The 20,105-nt window shown below is 42.7% G+C and overlaps 1 protein-coding gene across 4 annotated transcripts in view; it reads right to left on the bottom strand.

Moving 5' to 3' along the window:
- SFXN1 (sideroflexin 1) overlaps positions 1 to 20,105 on the bottom strand; it is a 31,290-nt gene that overhangs the window by 5,173 nt on the left and 6,012 nt on the right. For 3 of the 4 annotated variants that reach the window (XM_035105317.3, XM_035105316.3, XM_060271700.2), the window contains exons 2-10: positions 17,804 to 17,980; positions 16,058 to 16,228; positions 15,153 to 15,251; positions 12,000 to 12,075; positions 10,639 to 10,724; positions 9,780 to 9,907; positions 9,284 to 9,333; positions 2,817 to 2,866; positions 1,811 to 1,858 (exon numbers count right to left, since the gene is read on the bottom strand). In XM_035105317.3, the coding sequence (XP_034961208.1) occupies positions 1,811 to 1,858; positions 2,817 to 2,866; positions 9,284 to 9,333; positions 9,780 to 9,907; positions 10,639 to 10,724; positions 12,000 to 12,075; positions 15,153 to 15,251; positions 16,058 to 16,228; positions 17,804 to 17,967 (872 nt within the window). In that variant the 5' untranslated portion in view covers positions 17,968 to 17,980. Of the gene's footprint in view, positions 1 to 1,810; positions 1,859 to 2,816; positions 2,867 to 9,283; positions 9,334 to 9,774; positions 9,908 to 10,638; positions 10,725 to 11,999; positions 12,076 to 15,152; positions 15,252 to 16,057; positions 16,229 to 17,803; positions 17,981 to 20,105 lie in introns of those variants that run through there. The other variant, XM_088661847.1, reaches the window with a different exon arrangement.

The raw sequence follows: 20,105 nt of genomic DNA, 5'->3' as shown, positions 1-20,105 counted from the left end.
TGGGTAGCTATAGAAAACAACCAATAAAATGCCTGTGGTCATGAGAAAGAAGGCAGGAAGACTGCTGTGCTTCCTCTCCTGGGCTTCCTCTGGGTGGTGAAGAGGGGGTGATAATTATATAAGCAACACCACCAACCACTAGGTGGCGGTGTTCCACGCACTTAGTCCTTTAGTTAAGGTTGTCTGTTGTTGCATTGTCTTTGATCCGTTTCTCTAAAGAACAGAACTGTGTTGGAGGTCTGTGCTGTTGATTTAACTGTTTGTGGACAGTTAGTACTGTTTGTGGGGGACAGGAGGTGGGCAGGTGTGGAGGACTCCCTGGTCCTGAATGGGGTAACTGTGCCCCTGAAGGACCAGGTGCGCAGCCTGGGAGTCATTCTGGACTCACAGCTGTCCATGGAGGCGCAGATCCATTCTATGTCCAGGGCAGCTGTCTATCAGCTACATCTGGTACGCAGGCTGAGACCCTACCTGCCTGCAGACTGTCTCGCCAGAGTGGTGCATGCTCTGGTTATCTCCCGCTTGGACTACTGCAATGCGCTCTACGTAGTTATCTCTCGCTTGGACTACTGCAATGCGCTCTACGTGGGGCTACCTTTGAAGGTGACCCGGAAACTACAACTAATCCAGAATGCGGCAACTAGACTGGTGACTGGGAGCGGCCGCCGAGACCACATAACACCAGTCTTGAAAGATCTACATTGGCTCCCAGTACGTTTCCAAGCACAGTTCAAAGTGTTGGTGCTGACCTTTAAAGCCCTAAATGGCCTCGGTTCAGTATACCTGAATGAGCGTCTCCACCCCCATCGTTCTGCCCGGACACTGAGGTCCAGTACCGAGGGCCTTCTGGCGGTTCCCTCGTTGCGAGAAGCCAAGTTGCAGGGAACCAGGCAGAGGGCCTGTGGAACGCCCTCCCATCAGATGTCAAAGAGAAAAACAGCTACCAGATTTTTAGAAGACATCTGAAGGCAGCCCTGTTTATTGATGTTTAATAATTATTTTATTTTATTTCATTTTTCTGTTGTAAGCCGCCCAGAGTGGCTGGGGAAACCCAGCCAGATGGGCGGGGTATAAACAATAAATTATTATTATTATTATTATTATTATTATTATTATTATTATTATTGGCAGTATTTTATTCTAAGCCGGTACGGCAGTAACCAGGGGAGAGTTTGAGACCACCAATCCACAGAGGAACAAGGTAACCCTCTGCTGAAAGTCCCACTCCTAAGTAAAAGGAGTTGAAGAGGCATCAGAGTGGTTTCTCATTGGCTGGGAAACAGCAGCATCACCTTCCTTACATAGTCATGGATGAGAAAGTGTTTCAAGACAGAATCAGGGCTTTCCCCCCCAACCGGAACTCAGTTCCAGGTGGGCGCCATTGTCATTATAAGAGAACAAGGGAGGTGTTCATGGTGAGTTCTGGCACTGCCTTTTCTAGAAAAATAGCACTGTTAGTAACTACAATTGAATGGGGTGAAGGAGAGGAAAAATAACGTGAGAAAGATCTAATCTTGTTATGCCAGGCAGGATTACACCAGAAGGGCTACCTAACCTGCTTCCTCAGAGCTAGGCAAGAGCGGACTTTGGGCTGGGAACCTATCCTAAGAATCGGGTCATTCTGAGAATTTCTTACTTCCAGTCTTAAAAAAAAGTGGGGGGTATGTTCTGACTTCTGGAATGTCTCTCTGCTCATATCCATAGAAATGAGGATGACTCTCTGTTTTCTAAATTTTTTGCAATGTGGCTCAGCATAATCTTACCTCTCACCATAGACCAAAGTATTATTATTTTTTAAAATACGCATTACCTTTTTTGTGGAAATAATGCACAGCACAGAGGCGTTGCGAACACCAAACTGGAAAAGACAAACATTAAGTTGGGTTATTTGGGGTAACTGTCCTCAAAGTACGAACTGTCCTCTTTAAAATGTGCAGATAAGTTTCAATGCCCCTTAAAATCCTAACTCTGGACATCAATATTCAAAGCACAGATGTTGCAGCAAAAGATTTCATGGGCTAAAGTAATGAACACTGTTCTGATATGGGAGGCTTGAAAAGGAACTAAATGGAGACTTGTAAAGGGTTCTGTGAGTCTCCTCCCTACCCAGTTTGAGTTCCAAACTTGGAGGTTTAAAGGGAGGAGAAGACTCACAAAGCCTTTTCCAACTCCCACCATATTGGGGACTTTAAAGGAAAGGCAGGAGACAGCCCTATGCTCTCATTTGAGCCTCTGGAGAAGACGATGCCTTAAACCTTGTTGTTAAAGACGAAGTCAGCCTATTCCAGAGGCTCAAGGTCCGCTTTTCTTTGCATTGCTCCCCCAGTAGCTGCTTTAGTAAAAGGTTATCATAGCACTTTCTCCACGTTATTTGCCTTAGTCTTAAAGAGAGGCTTTGATGGCATCACTGTGCCAAAGTCAAAACTACACATTATGCATGCAGGCATGCAAATCAAAGGCCCATCTCGTCCAGCATTTGGTCACACCAATCAGATGCCTCTGTGACCATTAAAGCTTTCCTTTAATTGATTACAGCTGAACCAGGTGAGTTGTTTTTGGATGGGGGGTCATAGGCGGAGAGGGAAAGGATCATCCTATTCTTTCCACATGTTGTGATCTCAATAGCAATTGCCCCTCCCCACCATTGCTGGAATCAAAGAAAACACAAGATACACAGCCACACTGCACACACGAAGGGCAATGTGCAATTCCCCATTTAGGGTTCAAAACCAACATCTGCCACAGAAGGAAACATTGTTACGATAACCACAACCATATCCCCATGAATTCATTTTTTAAAATGTATTTTTACTCACCAGAAGCCAACTAAACCCACTTGAATGGGGGCACTCATCCACGGAAACCTCTGTGTTTTAAAAGAAATGTTTCATGATGAAATGAGATATTTCCTCTCACCACATATGTACTATTCAAGTTCTTGGGTCCAAAGCTTTTCAAATGCAAAATGGAGAAGGCATGCTTGAACACACACCTAACTACTGTGGGGTCTGCAAACATTCCCAACCCGCACACCCTGACTTTGCTGATTTGCTCATGTGTTCTTAGCAGCAGGGCAGATTTCTAAAAGTAGGGCAGTATTATAATATCAGGCACACAGAGGGTTTAAGGGGATGAAAACAATCCTTTCCTGCAATTAGATGAATTACTTTTGTAAAATTCCACTGAAAGCACTGCCATGGCTATAGGGAAAAGGCTTGGGCCTTCAAGTTATGAAAATGTTCATTTCTGTTATCCATTAAAATCCTGGGGTGGGTGCTTTAGAGGTATTGTTATATAGTTGTAGTAAAAATACACACATCAGGAAGTACTGGGAAATCACTGAGGCAACGTGAGCAATGTTAGGACTTTCTACAACACGTGATTCCCATGTTGCATTTGTTAAATACCCATGTTTCTCATATTATAAGACATGTCTTATATTTATTTTTTCCTCAAAAAAACACACTATGGCTTATTTTCAGGGGATGTCTTATATTTTTCCTCCTCCTCCTCCTGCCATGGCCGGTATTGCTGCTGTGCCTATCACTATGTCTTATTTTCGGGGTATGGCTTATATTCCTTGAATGCTTAAAAATCCTGCTATGGCTTATTTTATGGGTATGTCTTAAAATATGAGAAACAGGGTAATACAAAGGGATGAATTCCAATGTATATTTTAATGCTGCAATTCTTTTAAAAAGAAATTTGGTGCAGGTGCCACTTTAAGAGAAACTGGGGCAGGGGTTGCATCCTGGGGTATTTCTCTATAAGCAAGAGTCATACAACCCTACCCTCACTTTGGAAAAAAAAAACTTTTTAAAACTTCATAAAAACTGATAGACAAGCCTCCCCTTTCCCCATCATCAACTATTGTTCCTGTGTCAGTAAAGAACAGCTATGGATCTTTGGGAATTATTATAACATCTAAAAAAAACCAATGCATTGTTCTACAGCAGGCATCCCCAAACTTCTGCCCTCCAGATGTTTTGGACTACAATTCCCATCTTCCCCGACCACTGGTCCTGTTAGCTAGGGATCATGGGAGTTGTAGGCAAAAACATCTGGAGGTCCGCAGTTTGGGGATGCCTGTTCTACAGTATACAAATCATATGCACAGTTTATTGTCACATCATCAAGCAAAACTAATCTTGCAACAATTAATCATTTAAGGGATATTATAAAGATGCTGTGTTAAGACTTCTACCAGAAAGGAAATGCTAATGAAAGCCAACCACAGCAAGCTTCCTCTAGATTGGATTTGCTTCTCTTACTAAAAGCAATCATTCCCTTTCATATATGGTATCATAAACAGGATGAAGATGAAAAGTAAAATAGTTAATTGGTTAGAATTAGAGTGGGTGTGTGCAATTACGATTTTCAAGTAAAAAGCATTCCATAAACTGCTGTTGTATTAAGGATCAGAATGAAGTGTTAAATAGTTGGAAATAAGCAGCAAATGTGGAACTATAGATTTTGTCCTTTAGATATGAGGTAAAGAGGCAGGGAAAATATTCTGTGCATATTTACTCAAGTAAGACCAACAGCAGGTGGCGCTGTAGGTTAAACCACAGAGCCTAGGGCTTGCTGATCAGAAAGTCGGCGGTTCAAATCCCCGCGACAGGGTGAGCTGCTGTTGCTCGGTCCCAGCTCCCAGCAGTTTGAAAGCACGTCAAAGTGCAAGTAGATAAATAGGTACCACTCTGTCAGGAAGGTAAATGGCATTTCCGTGTGCTGCTCTGGTTCGCCAGAAGTGGCTTTGTCATGCTGGCCACATAACCTGGAAGCTGTACGCCGGCTCCCTTGGTCAATAATGCGAGATGAGTGCTGCAACCCCAGAGTCGGTCACGACTGGACCTAATGATCAGGGGTCCCTTTACCTTTACCTAAGACCCACTATGTTCACTGGGACTTACTCCTAGGTAACTAATGTAGATGAACAAGCCATTAGGATAGGAGTGACTATATTCATCAGATTAGACATATACAAGGACCTTTAACAATGCCTAAACGTATCACACTCACGGATGTGGACAACTAAAGTTACTGGGGCTTTATCTGTGCTGCAGGAATCCAAAGCCACAAAGTAGCTGCCTGTGACTCAGGTAGCCAAGGAACAAATGGTAGCTTTAAACTTCAAGGATGGTGCGGCATGTAATGATGCAGCACTTACATCTCTCTGGAAACTGAGCAGATGGCAGAACTCCAGCCAGCCAAAGGACTCCTATTTACTTCTTATTGCACCACAGTTTATGATCAACCAAACACCAGTAGATGCCACCCAATGGAATCATAACAAAAGGGCAGAGGACAGGAGAACTCTGCATTGGAGATGTTCTAACACTGAATGCAAGATGACACTGTATTTCTCAAAGCTGTTGTTCGGCAATAGTTCATTTTTTTGTATGATGAAGAGTTTTGTGAAGGAGTGTCTTGGACACAAGGGCAATCTAAAGTTTGTTTCAAGGTTGTTGTTACACAGAATTATGAGAAACAACAGCAGGCAGTCTCCTTTTCTAAGCATTTGCATTGGGGCTTATTGCACAAGTCAAGTCAGCTACCGTTTTCAGATAGAGCAGGTGCACAAAAACATTGCTCTATGCGGGAACAAGAAGAGCCACTAATCCTCAACAGACACATGGATGTTTAAATGTATTTCTCAGATACACGGGGTCGGCTTATACGGTACTAGCTGGAAACCTTAACTCAAGCCTGGTGAGCTTGTAGCACTTAGCCTCCCACAACTGTGAGAACTGGAGCATCTGTAAATGGGGGCCAAAATTACTCTGTCTTAAGACTCAGGTCTAACCAGGAACATTGGCACCTGCCTTTTAGCAAGTTGGATCATATTGCCTATGCCCTATGCTGATTGGTAGTGGCTTTCCTGGGCTCCAGACAGGAGTCTCTTCCAGTCTTCCAGCCCTACCTGAGTTTGCTGGAGATTGAACCTGGGACATTCTTCCTGAAAACAGACACTCTGCCGCTGAAATATGACCCCACCTCCTATTACTACCTTTAATGAGATAAAGTCAGCATGAAATGGCTTTTCTGCTTGTTCCTTCCTCTGTTCCCCAGCTGAGGACAAAAGCAAGTGCTGCCAGGCTGCTGCTCAAATTAAAATCACCATCTTTTCCTCAAACTTCCAGTGCTTAAAATGCCTGCCATGTTTGGGGCTCCTGTCATTTCTTTCTGCTATGCTGCACCCAACTCCTCATGCGCCATATTCACCACTGCTCTCAGGGGAACTGTCTGCTTTTATTTGGGGAGTCACATTTGGAAAGCTTCACCCATTTCCATGACTCAGCAAGGTTCATTACGGCTATATTTGAGGCATTATGTAGTGAAGAACAGCTAGGAGGACAGCCACCTGGAGCTAGAAACATGTAACAATCACAGCTGCCCCCCGCCCCGCTGGGCGCCATGCCCCCAGGGCACGCGCCATGCCCCTGCGGGCGGCACACCCAGGACGCGCACCTGCCCTGCCCCTGCCTGCTCTCCGCCCCCCCGGAGCCGCAGCATGAAGCTCCGCCACTGCTCCCTGTACGTTTCCAAGCACAATTCAAGGGATTGTGCTGACCTTTAAAGCTCTAAATGGCCTCGGCCCAGTATACCTGAAGGAGTGTCTCCACCCCCATCGTCCAGCTCCGAAGGCCTTCTGGCGGTTCCCTCACTGCGAGATGTGAGGTTGCAGGGAACCAGGCAGAGGGCCTTTTTGGTAGTGGCGCCCGCCCTGTGGAACACCCTCCCAGATAAACAACTACCTGACTTTTAGAAGACACCTGAAGGCAGCCCTGTTTAGAGAAGTTTTTAATGTTTGAAGTTTCCTTGTCTTTTTAATATTCTGTTGGGAGCTGACCAGAGTGGCTGGGGAAACTCAGCCAGATGGATGGGGTATAAATAATAAATTACTATTATTATTATTATTATTAGAAAGGAAGGCAGTGTTTCTGTGGCAGGATTCAAAGAAATGAAGACCTTCACACGATCCCTCTTCTCCTTCTCTTTGTCTGAGCCTTTAAAGATTTCTTTTTCTTAGGCTGAGTGAGCAAGAGCTATTATCTGGAATGGTGGGGAAATGCTAAAGCCTCTATGCATTAATAAAGCAGGTTGTAGATGGTGTCAGAGTAGTAATGAACTTTAAGCTGACATGCCGAAGCTGCTTTTTTTTATAAAAAAAAACAGAAGTGCAGTTCATTGCTCAATGGATCCAGGCCTGATCAATAGCAAGTCTTATAATTAACTAGCTGTAGAGCAATGATTCACCTGAGCTCACAGTCCAAGAGGCAGAGGGAGGGGGCGGGGAGGAGCAGGAAAACATAAAGGGAATCGTGATGGTGTCAAAGAACACTGAACAGTCACTGAAGGGCTCTTTCAGATGTGCTGATCTGAAAAAATTACAACATCTTCGTGTTGATTAAACTACATACACACCAATGGAGACTTTGCTTGACATACGGCATTCTCTTTTCATTAGCTGTTGCAAGAAATATCACTGAACCAACAGAAATGCTCTTCACAGTCAAATGCAAACAGTGTTAGCTCCAAAATGTGTAATATGCTTAAGCAAACATCCCTGCTCCTTCCAACATATTCAAGTCCCCCACTGGAATTCTACAGAGAATATTTCTTATTTGCTGATGGATGGGGATAAATACACTTACACATTATGTTTGCTTTAGCAGCCCAGAGGAATAGACAACATTTCCTTGTGCAACGCAGCACCCAATATGCTGGGGACCATGTGTGCTAGAATATACCTCAATACATTTGTGAAGTCCAGTGGATTTTAGCAAATAAATTGAACTGAGTGACTGACTCTTCAAACATGAAGCATTGAATTCCACATAACCTATTTCAGCTAACACTTCATATCTATCTAGGAGACTTGGATCTAACTCTTACTAAGTCACTAGGTAACGTCAGGCAAGTAGCTATCTCTCAGTGGGGATAATGATGGCCTATATAGCAGAACTGATATTTAATGAACTATGTCCCTAGAAAATTATTCTTACTTCAATGTTGCAAGAAAAAAATTATGGGAGGGATTCACTCACGAACCCTGTCAGCAGAAACTCTGTGCTTGCCCTAGGTGAGATTAAAATCTTACAATGACACTGAATTCCCCAACATATAGAATGTATGACATACAGAATGAGAGTCAGTGTGGTGTAGTGGTTAAAAGCGGTAGACTCGTAATCTGGGGAACCGGGTTCGCGTCTCCGCTGCTCCACATGCAGCTGCTGGGTGACCTTGGGCTAGTCACACTTCTCTCAAGTCTCTCAGCCCCACTCACCTCACAGAGTGTTTGTTGTGGGGGGGGGAGGGAAAGGAGAATGTTAGCCGCTTTGAGACTCCTTCGGGTAGTGATAAAGCGGGATATCAAATCCAAACTCTTCTTCTTCTTCTTCTTCTTCTTCTTCTTATATGAAAGGAGCTGCTTCTCATGGAATTGCAAACGTCGGCAACAATGTGTGGTGCTGGTAATATTATTGATGTTTAGTCCATCAGCAAGAGCATAAGGAGCATGGAGGTCACTTTAACGATTGCTCCCTGTTGCCACTTCAAGTCACTTATATGCACAAAAATCTAAGAAAACCCCTGCTGAATCAGGCCAATGGCCCATCTAGTCCAGCATCCTGTTCTCTCACAGTGGTCAACCAGATGCCCCTGGAAAGCCTGCAAGCTGGACATGAGCGCAGGAGCATCTGCCCACCTTCGGTTCCCAGCAAGCAGTAGTCAGAGGCATACTGTATTTCAGGCAGGTGACTCCAGGCCACCACAAACCTCTCACTCTGCCCCAAATAAGCAAATTTGCAGCAGGATGGAAAAAGTCATCTGACTATGTAGGGAGCTGCCATGCACTACTCAATTTCCCCATGACAGCCATTGCCATATGGATCAATTTAAACTTAAAGCAGCTTCCACGTGACAGCATATTTCATGTACATCAGCTTCGAATTAGGTCCTTGCAGGAGATGTCATACATCTGAAAATAACCCTGACTTTTTAGCACACACGCTTTAATCAACATGTACCTCCTTGTTACAATTTATGAAAGCAATGGTGTGGATCTAATTTACACAACTGAATGAAGAGCTTACACACACACACACACCTGTTTTATTCACAAACAAAAATGTTCCCCAGAGCAGGACAGGGAATAACAGCCAATTTTCTTCTCTTTTTCTTTTTATTGCTCTGTGAACGGCTATTTCATTAAAACGGATCTCTTAATTGTACTGTCTGTAAGAAGAAAATTAATATATCTTCAGGAGCTTAGGCTTACCTTTAAAAATGCCTTCTTTTCCAAAGAATTCATTATGAATGGGGGAATGGCTAGAAAAACAAAGAATGGAATGCTTAAACTTTGGCAAACTATGTATACAGAGCAGTTTCAAATAACAGGTATGCTCCAATGAGTTTACTGGTAATGTATAGCTTTCCTGAGGCACTCTATTAATATGCATAAATAAATTAGCAATGAATGGAGATGAAAAAGGGTTATAAATAGATGATGGAGAATGTGCACATGAAATTTCACAAGAGATACAATTAATTAAAAAAAGATATTAAAGAATATTGGATGGTCAGCTAGAGCAATGGCTACAATATCAATAGTGCATTGGAGATACATTGTAAAATTAAATAAAACTCTGCCATGTTTCTCTACAAGATCTTTTATGTGTGAGCCGTTAGCTCTTCAAATCTAATGTACTGAAGCCAAAGTTCTTAGAAGAGCATGATTTCATTCACTACTTATGCTTAGCTGAAGGTGAACTAACCCATGCCAGGAGCAGCCATAAGGATCCTTGAGATAACCACCTGCACAATGGCCTGTTGGGCAGCTTTGGACGATTCACCCAATCGGTTTCCATTTTCGTCTGTAATGGGAATACCATACTTTAGTTCCCTGTTGGGTTTAAAAGAAAAGAAAAGAAAAAAGCTGAACAATTGTGAAAGGTTATTCTTTAAGGGCACTATATGCTCAAATTGTTTATGTTCCTAAAGTCATGTTCCAGAACATTTGTTAATCATTTGTAAACTTCAACAAGAGCCCTACTTTGTTTTTCATTACATTCATAAGAGCTGGTTTGCACATGATGCTCAAGAAATGCCAAGGCTAAGTGCAAATGCTAGAGATTGGATTGTGGCCACTGTGCTCCTCTCCCAGTCCTCCTCCTGTTGTACCACTGAAAGCTAAGCCATGGGTTGGTTTAGCACAGGGTGGGGGATCTTTGCTGGCTGGTGGGCCAGATCTCTATCTCCCCCACCCCTGCCTGGCCAAAGTGTGAGTGACCATCCTGGATTCAAGGAACAACTTGGGAGTTTTAAGCTCTTGATTGCTCCTTTGAAGTCATGCCCTTACCTGCTCCACACCTGCTGTCACGACATCAGGTGTGGGGTGCGTGGGTGTGGCTTCCTGAAAGTGGCTTGCTCTGCAGGCTGGACTCTGCAGCGGGCACATCCAATTTCAGCCAAAGCTGGAGAAGAATTCAGGACCATTTAAAGCTTGTGCCAGCTTTGAAATGGGCTTTAATGAGCCTCTGAATTTCTTTTCAGACTCTGGCTTGGAACAAATTTTGCAACATCCCTACTAAAGCCAACAGGTGCTCTGTGGCACATGCTAGATTTTTATCTTACCTTTGCCTCATTAATGGGATATTAATGCAGTTAGCAGCAGCTACAGCAGCAAAAGGAACAAAACGTCCTATAAGAGGTGAGACATGCTGTGAAAAAAGAAATAAGAGTTACCTGAAGATGGACAAACCCCACCAATCCTCAGCCACTCTAAAATATCATCTTAAGTACTGTTTTGTGAAAAGCTGATCTTAAGAATCTATGCAAACACATCAGAGAATATATGTGCCTGAAGCTAGAATCTTTTGAGAACACTGGTACAGCTTGTACCTTTAAAAAATGAGAGTGGCTTCTCAACTGTATTACAGTGACATTAAAATATTTTAGAACAGAAATATTGAGTTATAATCATTCCCAGAAATCAGGCTAAGTTTTTGGTGAAATGCCATTTAGGGAAGCTATATGATCATTATTATTTTTAAACCCCTCTATCTTTCTCTTTGAAAAATAGTTGCAATCATTCTGAGACAGCTTTTTGAAGTGTAGCCATCTTAGAGTATGTCAGCAAACTCAGCATGGTGTCTCATGGTTTCTTGAAGATTTATTGCAGCAGAAGCTTTTCCAGGCAAGATCCTACTTCATCAGATGCACGAAATGGACAGTGAAGATATGCACACGTTAAATGCTTTGGGGTTGGAGATAAAAATGACCTTTAAACACCTCTTTAAAATGTATTCCAAAGCTTTATTTCTGTTTTGTTCTGCACATCACTCAGTTTTTATTTGTGATATACAATCACATTTTGCTTTTATCTAGATTTTAGGAAAATGTAATATTTGTATTAGTTAATGTTGTTTCATTGTTTCTATGTAAACTGCTTAGATTTTTTATTATACAAGCAGTATGAACTATTTATAAAGAAATCTAACGTGGATTTCATGCAGGAATCAGAAACAGCACCTTATCTGAATATCAGTTGCAAGAGACCTTGCCCTAGAAACTGAGACTATATTTTCATTGAGGTGGTAAATCCAAGCCTGAACTCACATAACTGAATACTCTTCCATATAAAAATGTTGTTGTACAAAGAAAGCTGGAGGTTCCAGAAAATGGTAGGGGAAATGCTAGGCTAGAACACTTCTCCCTGACATCTAATTTCTGTGTGCTGACATATTCAAAGCTATAGAAATGAATCAGTACTGAACTGAAGCAAACAGGATTCATTCACAAGAGACTGATAAACTCCCGGATGAAAAGATTAAGTGGGCTCCTGAATATGCAAGGTCATGTCACAATAAATGCATTTGCGTTTAAGGTGCCAGAAAACCCTTGTTACTCTTCATGCGTATGGAAATCATTAACTAAAAGTTTCCACAACAATCAAAACTCTTTCTCAAAGCAAAAAGGAGGAAATGATTAAATACCTTTGTTAGTGCATTAAGTCCTAGAGCGGTTGCAACAGCACCTGTGGTGGCAGAAACATAGGCTGTTCCCAGCTGGCTAAAACAAAAATAAGAACGTTTGTGTGTGCACAATGGCTGTATATGTTACACCGCACATGTTCCAATTATGTAAGCGCAACTGGCATGGTAATGTAACATGTTTTTCTGGCTGAAAGACAAAACCGCACCGGAATATAATGTCGGGGCATCTAGTGGGGTTACAAACTTTCCCTTTCCCATTTAAGTGGCTGGCTCCTAAGTGATCTATATGTTCTATATCCACAGTTGGGAGGTGGTATGCCTCAGAATGCCTGTTACTGGGTATCACTATTGCGCTCAGGTTCCAGCTTCTGGCTTCCCATAGGCATCTGGTTAGCCACTGTGAGAACAGGATGCTGGACTAGATGGGCCTCTGACCCGATCCAGCAGGACTTCTATGTTCTTGGCTACTGAAATGAAAGTTGGGTGGTGTACACCTGAACTCTGATGAAGGACTCAGGGGAAGCATCGTGCTTAGACTGAAGGCTGAGATATTATAGCTGAGTGGTAGAGCATGTGGTTTTTGTGTGCAACACATCCTAATCTCATTCCTTGGTATATTCCGCTTAAAAGATCTCACTCGGAGACGCACTGTCAGTCATGCCATATGCCAGACAGGCTAATGGGCTGACAATATAAAGCTGCCTCATATGTTTGACAGTTCACTATTTGGAAGCATGATAGAATATCTAGTGGGTTGGGGCTTCAGATATACTTGTAGACTCTTCCTCTGCAGAATGAGCCATGGCTTTCTTTTTGCAGCTATTTCCTCTGCCAACTATACTATATGGTGAGCTATGCCAGTCCATTTATCAGAGAGCAGGGGGTGGTGGTGCAAGAGCATGGATAGACTGTCCTTTTCATGAAGGAGAAAAGATACAATGGGTCCTGGCTTGACCCTTAACAAAAGTCTAACAATGTTCATCATCTCAGCCCCCAAACAGGGTCTCCCCCCCCACTCGGGTCTAATGCCATCATAAACTGTCAAGGAGACTGAGAAACCTTGAGCCATCTTCACCAGAGGTAGATAGATCACCTCAGAATATATTGGGAAGTAATTCACTTCATTTCTTACATTTATATCCAGCTCAGCACCACCTACACAAGGCTCTCAAATGCTCTCCCAACCAGGTAGTGATCAGACCCAGAGCTTCAAAAAAGTTGCTTCGCTGTGTGCCTTTACACTTGGATACTAGTCAGAAACTGGTTATACCAAAAGCAGCTGGAAGGATAAAGAGCGGGGGGGGGACCTCAGGGCCCCTGGATATTGTCGGACTCCCACCAGCTCCAGCCAGCATGGCCAAGGATCAGAGACAAAGGAAACCGCAGTCTAACAACATGTAGAGGGCTTCATGTTCCTCAGCTCTGATGCAAAGACAGGCATCCCCAAACTGCGGCCCTCCAGATGTTTTGGCCTACAACTCCCATGATCCCTAGCTAACAGGACCAGTGGTTGGGGAAGATGGGAATTGTAGCCCAAAACATTTGGAGGGGCGAAGTTTGGGGGTGCCTGTGCAAAGACTTCCTAGCATGTAATTATGGTATATCTGTCTGTCTGTCTGTCTCTCTCTCTCTCACACACACACACAACCCCGAGTGTGCAAGCTTAGGATGTCAAGCAGCACTGAGTGGCTGTACTGTGACCACCTGTATCCTACTGGCAGTTCTGCTCCTACATTCAAGAACACCACATTCACTCTACTCTTGTCACATCTGGGCAACATCTTTTGGTCTTCTACCTCAACGTTTCCCAGATGTGCTCGACCAGATGAATAATTCTCGAGACATTTAAAAGACCCCACCAGAACCAGAAAACTTCATGGACTATAGAGGTGAAGCACACATGCCCCTTTTGAAATGCTCTGATCCCACACCAGCTGCAATCCATAGTCGATGTCTAGAATGCATTAGTAGCCTAATTTAGTCATTCAAATTATGCAGATATGACCTTGGGTGATTATCTACATGCAAATAACTTGTTTTTAGTGCCAGAGAGAAGTAACTAGGCAGTCATGCATCTAGTGATGTCTCACATATATTACTGAGGTGGTGTACGCGAAGTGCTTGGAATGCTCTCTATATGCATGTTACATATTAATGTTATTAAATTAGCATCACTTCGATTTCCCCATTAGAGTTTACCTTGTGCTTACATGTCGTCACGTCAAGCCAGTCTATGAAAAACCACATCGCAAATTTAATAATAATCCAAACTAGGCAATCTGGGATCCATTATTATTATTACAGCTGCTGGCAGCCATTCAGAAGAACCAGGGGTCCTCTCTTGCCTTGGGCATGCATTCCTCAGAACAGGGCAGAAATACAGGGCTGTTTCAAATATGCAGGGCCTGGCTGCGGCTCAAAAACTAAACCTTGCTGCTGGCTCCACAACCAATTACCATACTCATCCCAAGCTTTAGGGAAGATGATTTAGGGCAGGGACAACTAGCTCCCACGGTTTGGGGGGGCTAACCATTTATTTCTGGTTGGGCAAGGCCCCGTCAATTTGAAGGCTGCTATTAAAATTGGGGGAAAGCGCTAACATAGACCCAGTGCTGGGATGGGCATAGCCCATCACTGTGAGGGAGATGCAAGCAGTCTCCTCCCCAGTCATCAGACTGATCGTTTTAGGAGTGCAGAGAGGGAGATAACCACACCCTCTCCAGTGATCACAGATAAGATGAGTAGGGGAGAGTGTGTGCTTTTGAACATGTTGGACTGTGTGTGTCCTGTGTGCGCGCATGTGAGAATGTGGGCTGGTCACACACACTGTTGGTACGTGGTCCATGAGAGGTTGGCCAAGGGTGAACCAGGCTTCTTTTCGGGGGGGGGGCAGCAAAACAAGTTAGCTACCCCTGCTTTACTGATTGGTCACTCCATCAGTCTTGTGAGGTGTATTGGCTTTCATCAAAGATAACGCTGCCTGCATATCACATTACACTAATTAGAACATAACTTCAACTCATAGAGATTACATGTGCAAAATATTAAAGCATTTTCTCAGGCCGTTCACATCATAGCACTGAATTTAGGTCTAAACTAGAGCAGATATTGTAGTTTTTGAATTTTCTGCCTGGAATAGCTTAAATACCTTACCTGACAGTAATTGGAGCATCTCCACTCCTGTTGGTGTAATTTACGATGGCATTGAACGACTGGTTAATCCACTGCCAGAAGACCACTGCTGGAGTAGTTCTTAAAAACAAAAAAGTACAATCAATCAATTTTATTTAAAGTGATGAGATTAAGACAATCAAATGCTGTTGGGTTGATTATTCTTCAGCACACTTCCCTCAATGATTATTCTGTAAACGATCAGCCAAATCAGTCTTTTGAACAGTTTCTTCACAAAATGATAGCTTTCCTACATGAAATGTAGAAATGCACAGGTCTTCTTGAGGAATCTGTTCCAGTTTGAGTACTGAAATAAGTTAAGATTCTATTAGATGTAGCTGTTCAGTTACAATAATGTAAAACTTTAAGCGCTTTTCCCAGGTACAGAGCTATGTTACTCGACAAACATTTCCAGCTCAGATTTGGAGAGTCACAAAGATCAATAAAATGCAAATTTAATATCAGGTGGTTTTTATCCTGTAAGACTTGACAAAAAAGCCAATAACTATAATTCACGTGAGAAGGTAGCGATATTTATGGTTAAAGGAAAATTTGATATTTTATCTTCCCATCAGTATCTCGCATACTGAAGTTCAAGAGTTCTCAGATTGAATTTTCTCCACTTTGTTTTCTTTTGAAGGGAAATAAATAACCGAACCAATGTGTGAAAAATATAAGGGAACAGAGGAAACTTAAAATGTTAATTTTAACTGTTTTTTTAAAAAAACATTTAATGTATACAATATCACTCACTTCGGCTGCAGCAGCACTGAAACCCTATAGAGTACACAAAGTTGTTTCAACCAGTGCCAGGAGGACTATGACCTTCAAATTGGATTTCTCAGTTGCATATTTATTTCACTCATGTACTTTCATGCATTACTTACCTATAAAAGGTCATCATGCAGCCAGTAATGGTCATGTTCATGGGCACCTGAGCAGACATGCGGCCAATTAAAACCATCTTTTCCCCAGTATCTGGATGGAAGGCTGAATCGTAGATATATTTCGCTCTCCATAGTTCATCTTCTGTTAATCCAGGGGGTGCAATTCCTTGTCTTGGGGCAGATGGAAATATATGTGAATATTTAATTATAAATATGACATTAAGGTAGGTCCAAAACTTAAGGAATTGTGCACACAAGAGATTGGCATGTATCTTCTCTGCACACAGAACAGTGTAGCAGTTTAGCATAAGAACCTCTGTGTCCCTTTCCATCATCGTAACTGCTCTTTCCCATGCCAGCATAGTCACAGGAGTACTGCAGTTAGGTCAGTGTAAGCAGCTGGCTCACATTGAATTTTGTTCATGCAGTTGTTCATCAAAGGGCAAGGCCCTAAGGAGAAAAAAGTCACTGCTTGTTTGCAAAATTGACTTCTAGCATTCTACTCCAAAATATTTTATCACCCCCTCACTCTCCACCCCATCCTTCTTTCTTCCTCACTGCTGACAACAAAGTTTAATTCCTCATTCCTAAATGTTCATTGCAGAAGGCCTTTTCCTCTCAAGTAACCATGTTTAGGAGCACCCGACATATTGTAGCTCTTGGCACACTGCCTGGATAGCTCAGTTGGTTAGAGTGTGGTGCTAATAATGAGAAAGTTGCAGGTTTGATCCCTGTATGGAACAGCTGCATATTCCTGCATTGCAATGGGTTGGACTAGATCAGGCATAGGCAACCTTGGCTCCTGTTAGCTAGGGATCATGGGAGTTGTAGTTCCAAAACATCTGGAGAGCCATGGTTGCCTATGCCTGGACTAGATGGCCCTCAGGGTCCCTTCCAACTCTACCATTCTATGATCTGACCACACTAAAGCACACTAGTGTGTAACAAGCACACTAAAAACCAAGCTAACACCTGGAACACGGTGCATGCCAGCTCTGATCAGCAGTTACAATTCAGGATGCTGGATGCCTCTGGACTGGTGTTTTATGGTGTTCTGCCTCATATTCTTGACACAGTAATAGCGTATTGCTCTCTGGAGGGGTTTATAGGACAACAGAGGCAAGGCAGAAATAAACCAGAACATTTTTTGTATAGAAAGTTATGGGATTTCAGCAGGCAGTTACAGGGTATGCCCTGATTGGAAACAAAGCACTGTCACCACCCCAACATGTTTTGAGGCACAAACAGGAGTGAAAGTGGGATTGCATATGACAGCCTCGATAGCATGAGCACAAATATAATGAATGCACAATAGAAGGGATGTCTGGAAGGGCTGGCTATAATGCATAAATACACACCCACATCCACGTATCACAGAGGCTGCTTCTTACACTGTGTACATATTTTTTTCCCTAATATCAGCAGAGAACACCCTTTTGATTATACCATCTGTACACCATGTTTGCAAGAGGGTGTCCTAAGTAGGCATAGGTATTTGCTGGCTTCACAACTGTGGGATTTCCTTCCCAATTAAGGCTTCCTGAGATTCAAGCTGGAGACTCTTCTTGACCAGACACTACAAGAGTTGCTTTTTTGAAGAGAGTGGGGGCCTGGGTACCATTTTCTACTGCAAGTGGCTATTTTATTTGACTCTTTTTTGCATTATGCCTTGAGTATTCTCAACTACCTTGAGCCCTTGGGATAAAATGGGGGTGTTTTTTTAAAACAAACAAACAAACATTTTACCTGTAATCATGCACAATTTTTCTTGCTTTTTCTAGTTGCTCATTGGACAACAAAATATTCCTAGGATCAGTGACGGTGAAGAAATGGCTCGCTCGTCCAATAAACGTGCTTTGATCCCAGCGAGGCTCTTTGATATTGATGTTGAATGGTATATCGGCTGACATTTTTTAAAGAACACTAAATAAGAAATGGAGACAGAAGCAGTTTTCAGTTTCACAGTTCTTGGCTTCCTGAGTTTACCTGGATCCCTTTAGATTTCTGGTTCTCTGCCACAGATCTCTGAACTCTTGTTGAAAATAAGAGATAGAGAAAACTCAGCCCAGTGATACAGTCAAATGCTGAAATAGCACTCGTGCTTCAATCTCCAATAACAGAATATTTGACGGCAGTTTTCAATAGAAAACCCTGCTCGCAACATGTGACAACATGGATGAGCTCATGCTAAAAGTAGGCCAAGATGTCCCACAAAGCTTTTGTTGAATGCCCTTGTCTGTTTGTAAGCTCCCCATCATATTTAATTTTCTATTCATAACAACAGAAAAGTTTATTGTAGCTCACTTGAGGATTTCGTGCGTGTATCTGCTTACAAAGTTATTTGAAATATATGCATTAAGGACTGTATTGGATTTTACTTTCCCCTAGTCATCTTAAAGATGCAGTTAGCAGAAGGCAGCAAAATAACTATGGAAATGTTGTCCATGGGGTCAGAAACTAATCTGACAGACAGATCTCACAGACTTCTCATTATTTCTCACCCATGCCTTAAAGATGCAGGTACAGCATACTACTGTACTGTACACAATTTCTGTGCCTGTGTGTATACATGTGCACATGGATATGAAAAATGAAAGCAGGTGCCATTTATTCTTCTATCACTTGCAACAACAATATGCTGAGCTCCCATTCCATCATCGGGGGGGGGGCACTGCATCAAAAATGCCAGTGGGTGCTAGAGATGGCCCAATGCCTACCAGTTGATCCAATACTAAAACAAAAACCAAGGTGTTTATCTTGTGGGTTAAAATTTGCTAGTCTCAATGCAAAATTGTTGATGGTTTTATTCGTGAAAGACACAGAAGCTTGTCCTGCCTACTCCCACATCAGCATTATCAGTCAAGCTTGGATTCTCTTGGACAAGCCAAACCACAAACACACCTTTTAATCATCTCCTGGTTCTAGGGGACATTTCCTTAGAACCGGAAAGGCTTGCTGAAATTTCTAATCTGAAACCTTATCATAGGACAGGATCTCCACTGGCCAACGTTCACTCAGTTAAAAAAAACAAACCAACAACTCCAAGAAAGAAAATCCAATTACCGTACCCTGGACAGTTTAATTGCATTGCTGAACTTGGCTCCAACTTATCTTTCTTATTGTTTTAAAACCGCAACTGCTTATGCCATAATTGGCAGACAGTGTGAGCTACCATTTCCCATCTTTGAATCACTGGTGCTGGTCAATGTACTGCAAAAGGTAGGGATCCAAAGAGACGATTTGAATGCCTAGGAATCTTCCTCATGTGCACAGGATTGCATTTTTTTGCTGATAGCAAAAACCACTCAGGCTCCGCTGAATGCTGCTCTAGAGCAGGCATAGGAAAACTTGGTCCTCCAGATGTTTTGGGACTACAATTCCCATCATCCCTGAACACTGATCCTGTTAGCTAGAGATGATGGGAATTGTAGTCCCAAAACATCTGGAGGGCTGAGTTTGCCTATGCCTGCTCTAGAATGTGCAATCAGGCAAGTTTCTGGATGTAAATAACTACCTTAGCTCTCTTTAGATAGCAATGTGTATTACTTCACATACAGTACTTCTTATCGTGGTGAGACAGCCCAGGTATATTTGGGAACCCTTCTGATTATTCATAACCAGGCTTGGTGCACATGTGGAAGCAGCTTTGTGGTTCTCTGAATTCCAGATGCAATCTCCAAGATTGAAAGAGAACCTTATATAATAATAATAATAATAATAATAATAATAATAATAATAATAATAATAATAATTTATTATTTCTACCCCACCCATCTGGCCGGGTTTCCCCAGTCACTCTGGGCGGCTTCCAACAGAAACATTAAAATACACTAATTTGTTAAACATTAAAAGCCTCCCTAAACAGGGCTGCCTTCAGATGTCTTCTAAAAATCTGGTAGCTGTTTTCCTTTTTGACATCTGGTGGGAGGGCGTTCCACAGGGCAGGTGCCACCACCGAGAAGGCCCTCTGCCTGGTTCCCTGCAACTTGGCTTCTCGCAATGAGGGAACCGCCAGACGGCCCTCGGAGCTGGACCTCAGTGTCCGGGC

This window comes from Zootoca vivipara, chromosome 2 (assembly GCF_965207765.1).
Source record: "Zootoca vivipara chromosome 2, rZooViv2.hap1.1, whole genome shotgun sequence".
NCBI lineage: Eukaryota > Metazoa > Chordata > Lepidosauria > Squamata > Lacertidae > Zootoca > Zootoca vivipara.
Note: the sequence above shows the minus strand (reverse complement) of the source record. Positions and strands in the feature narration are given on the sequence as shown.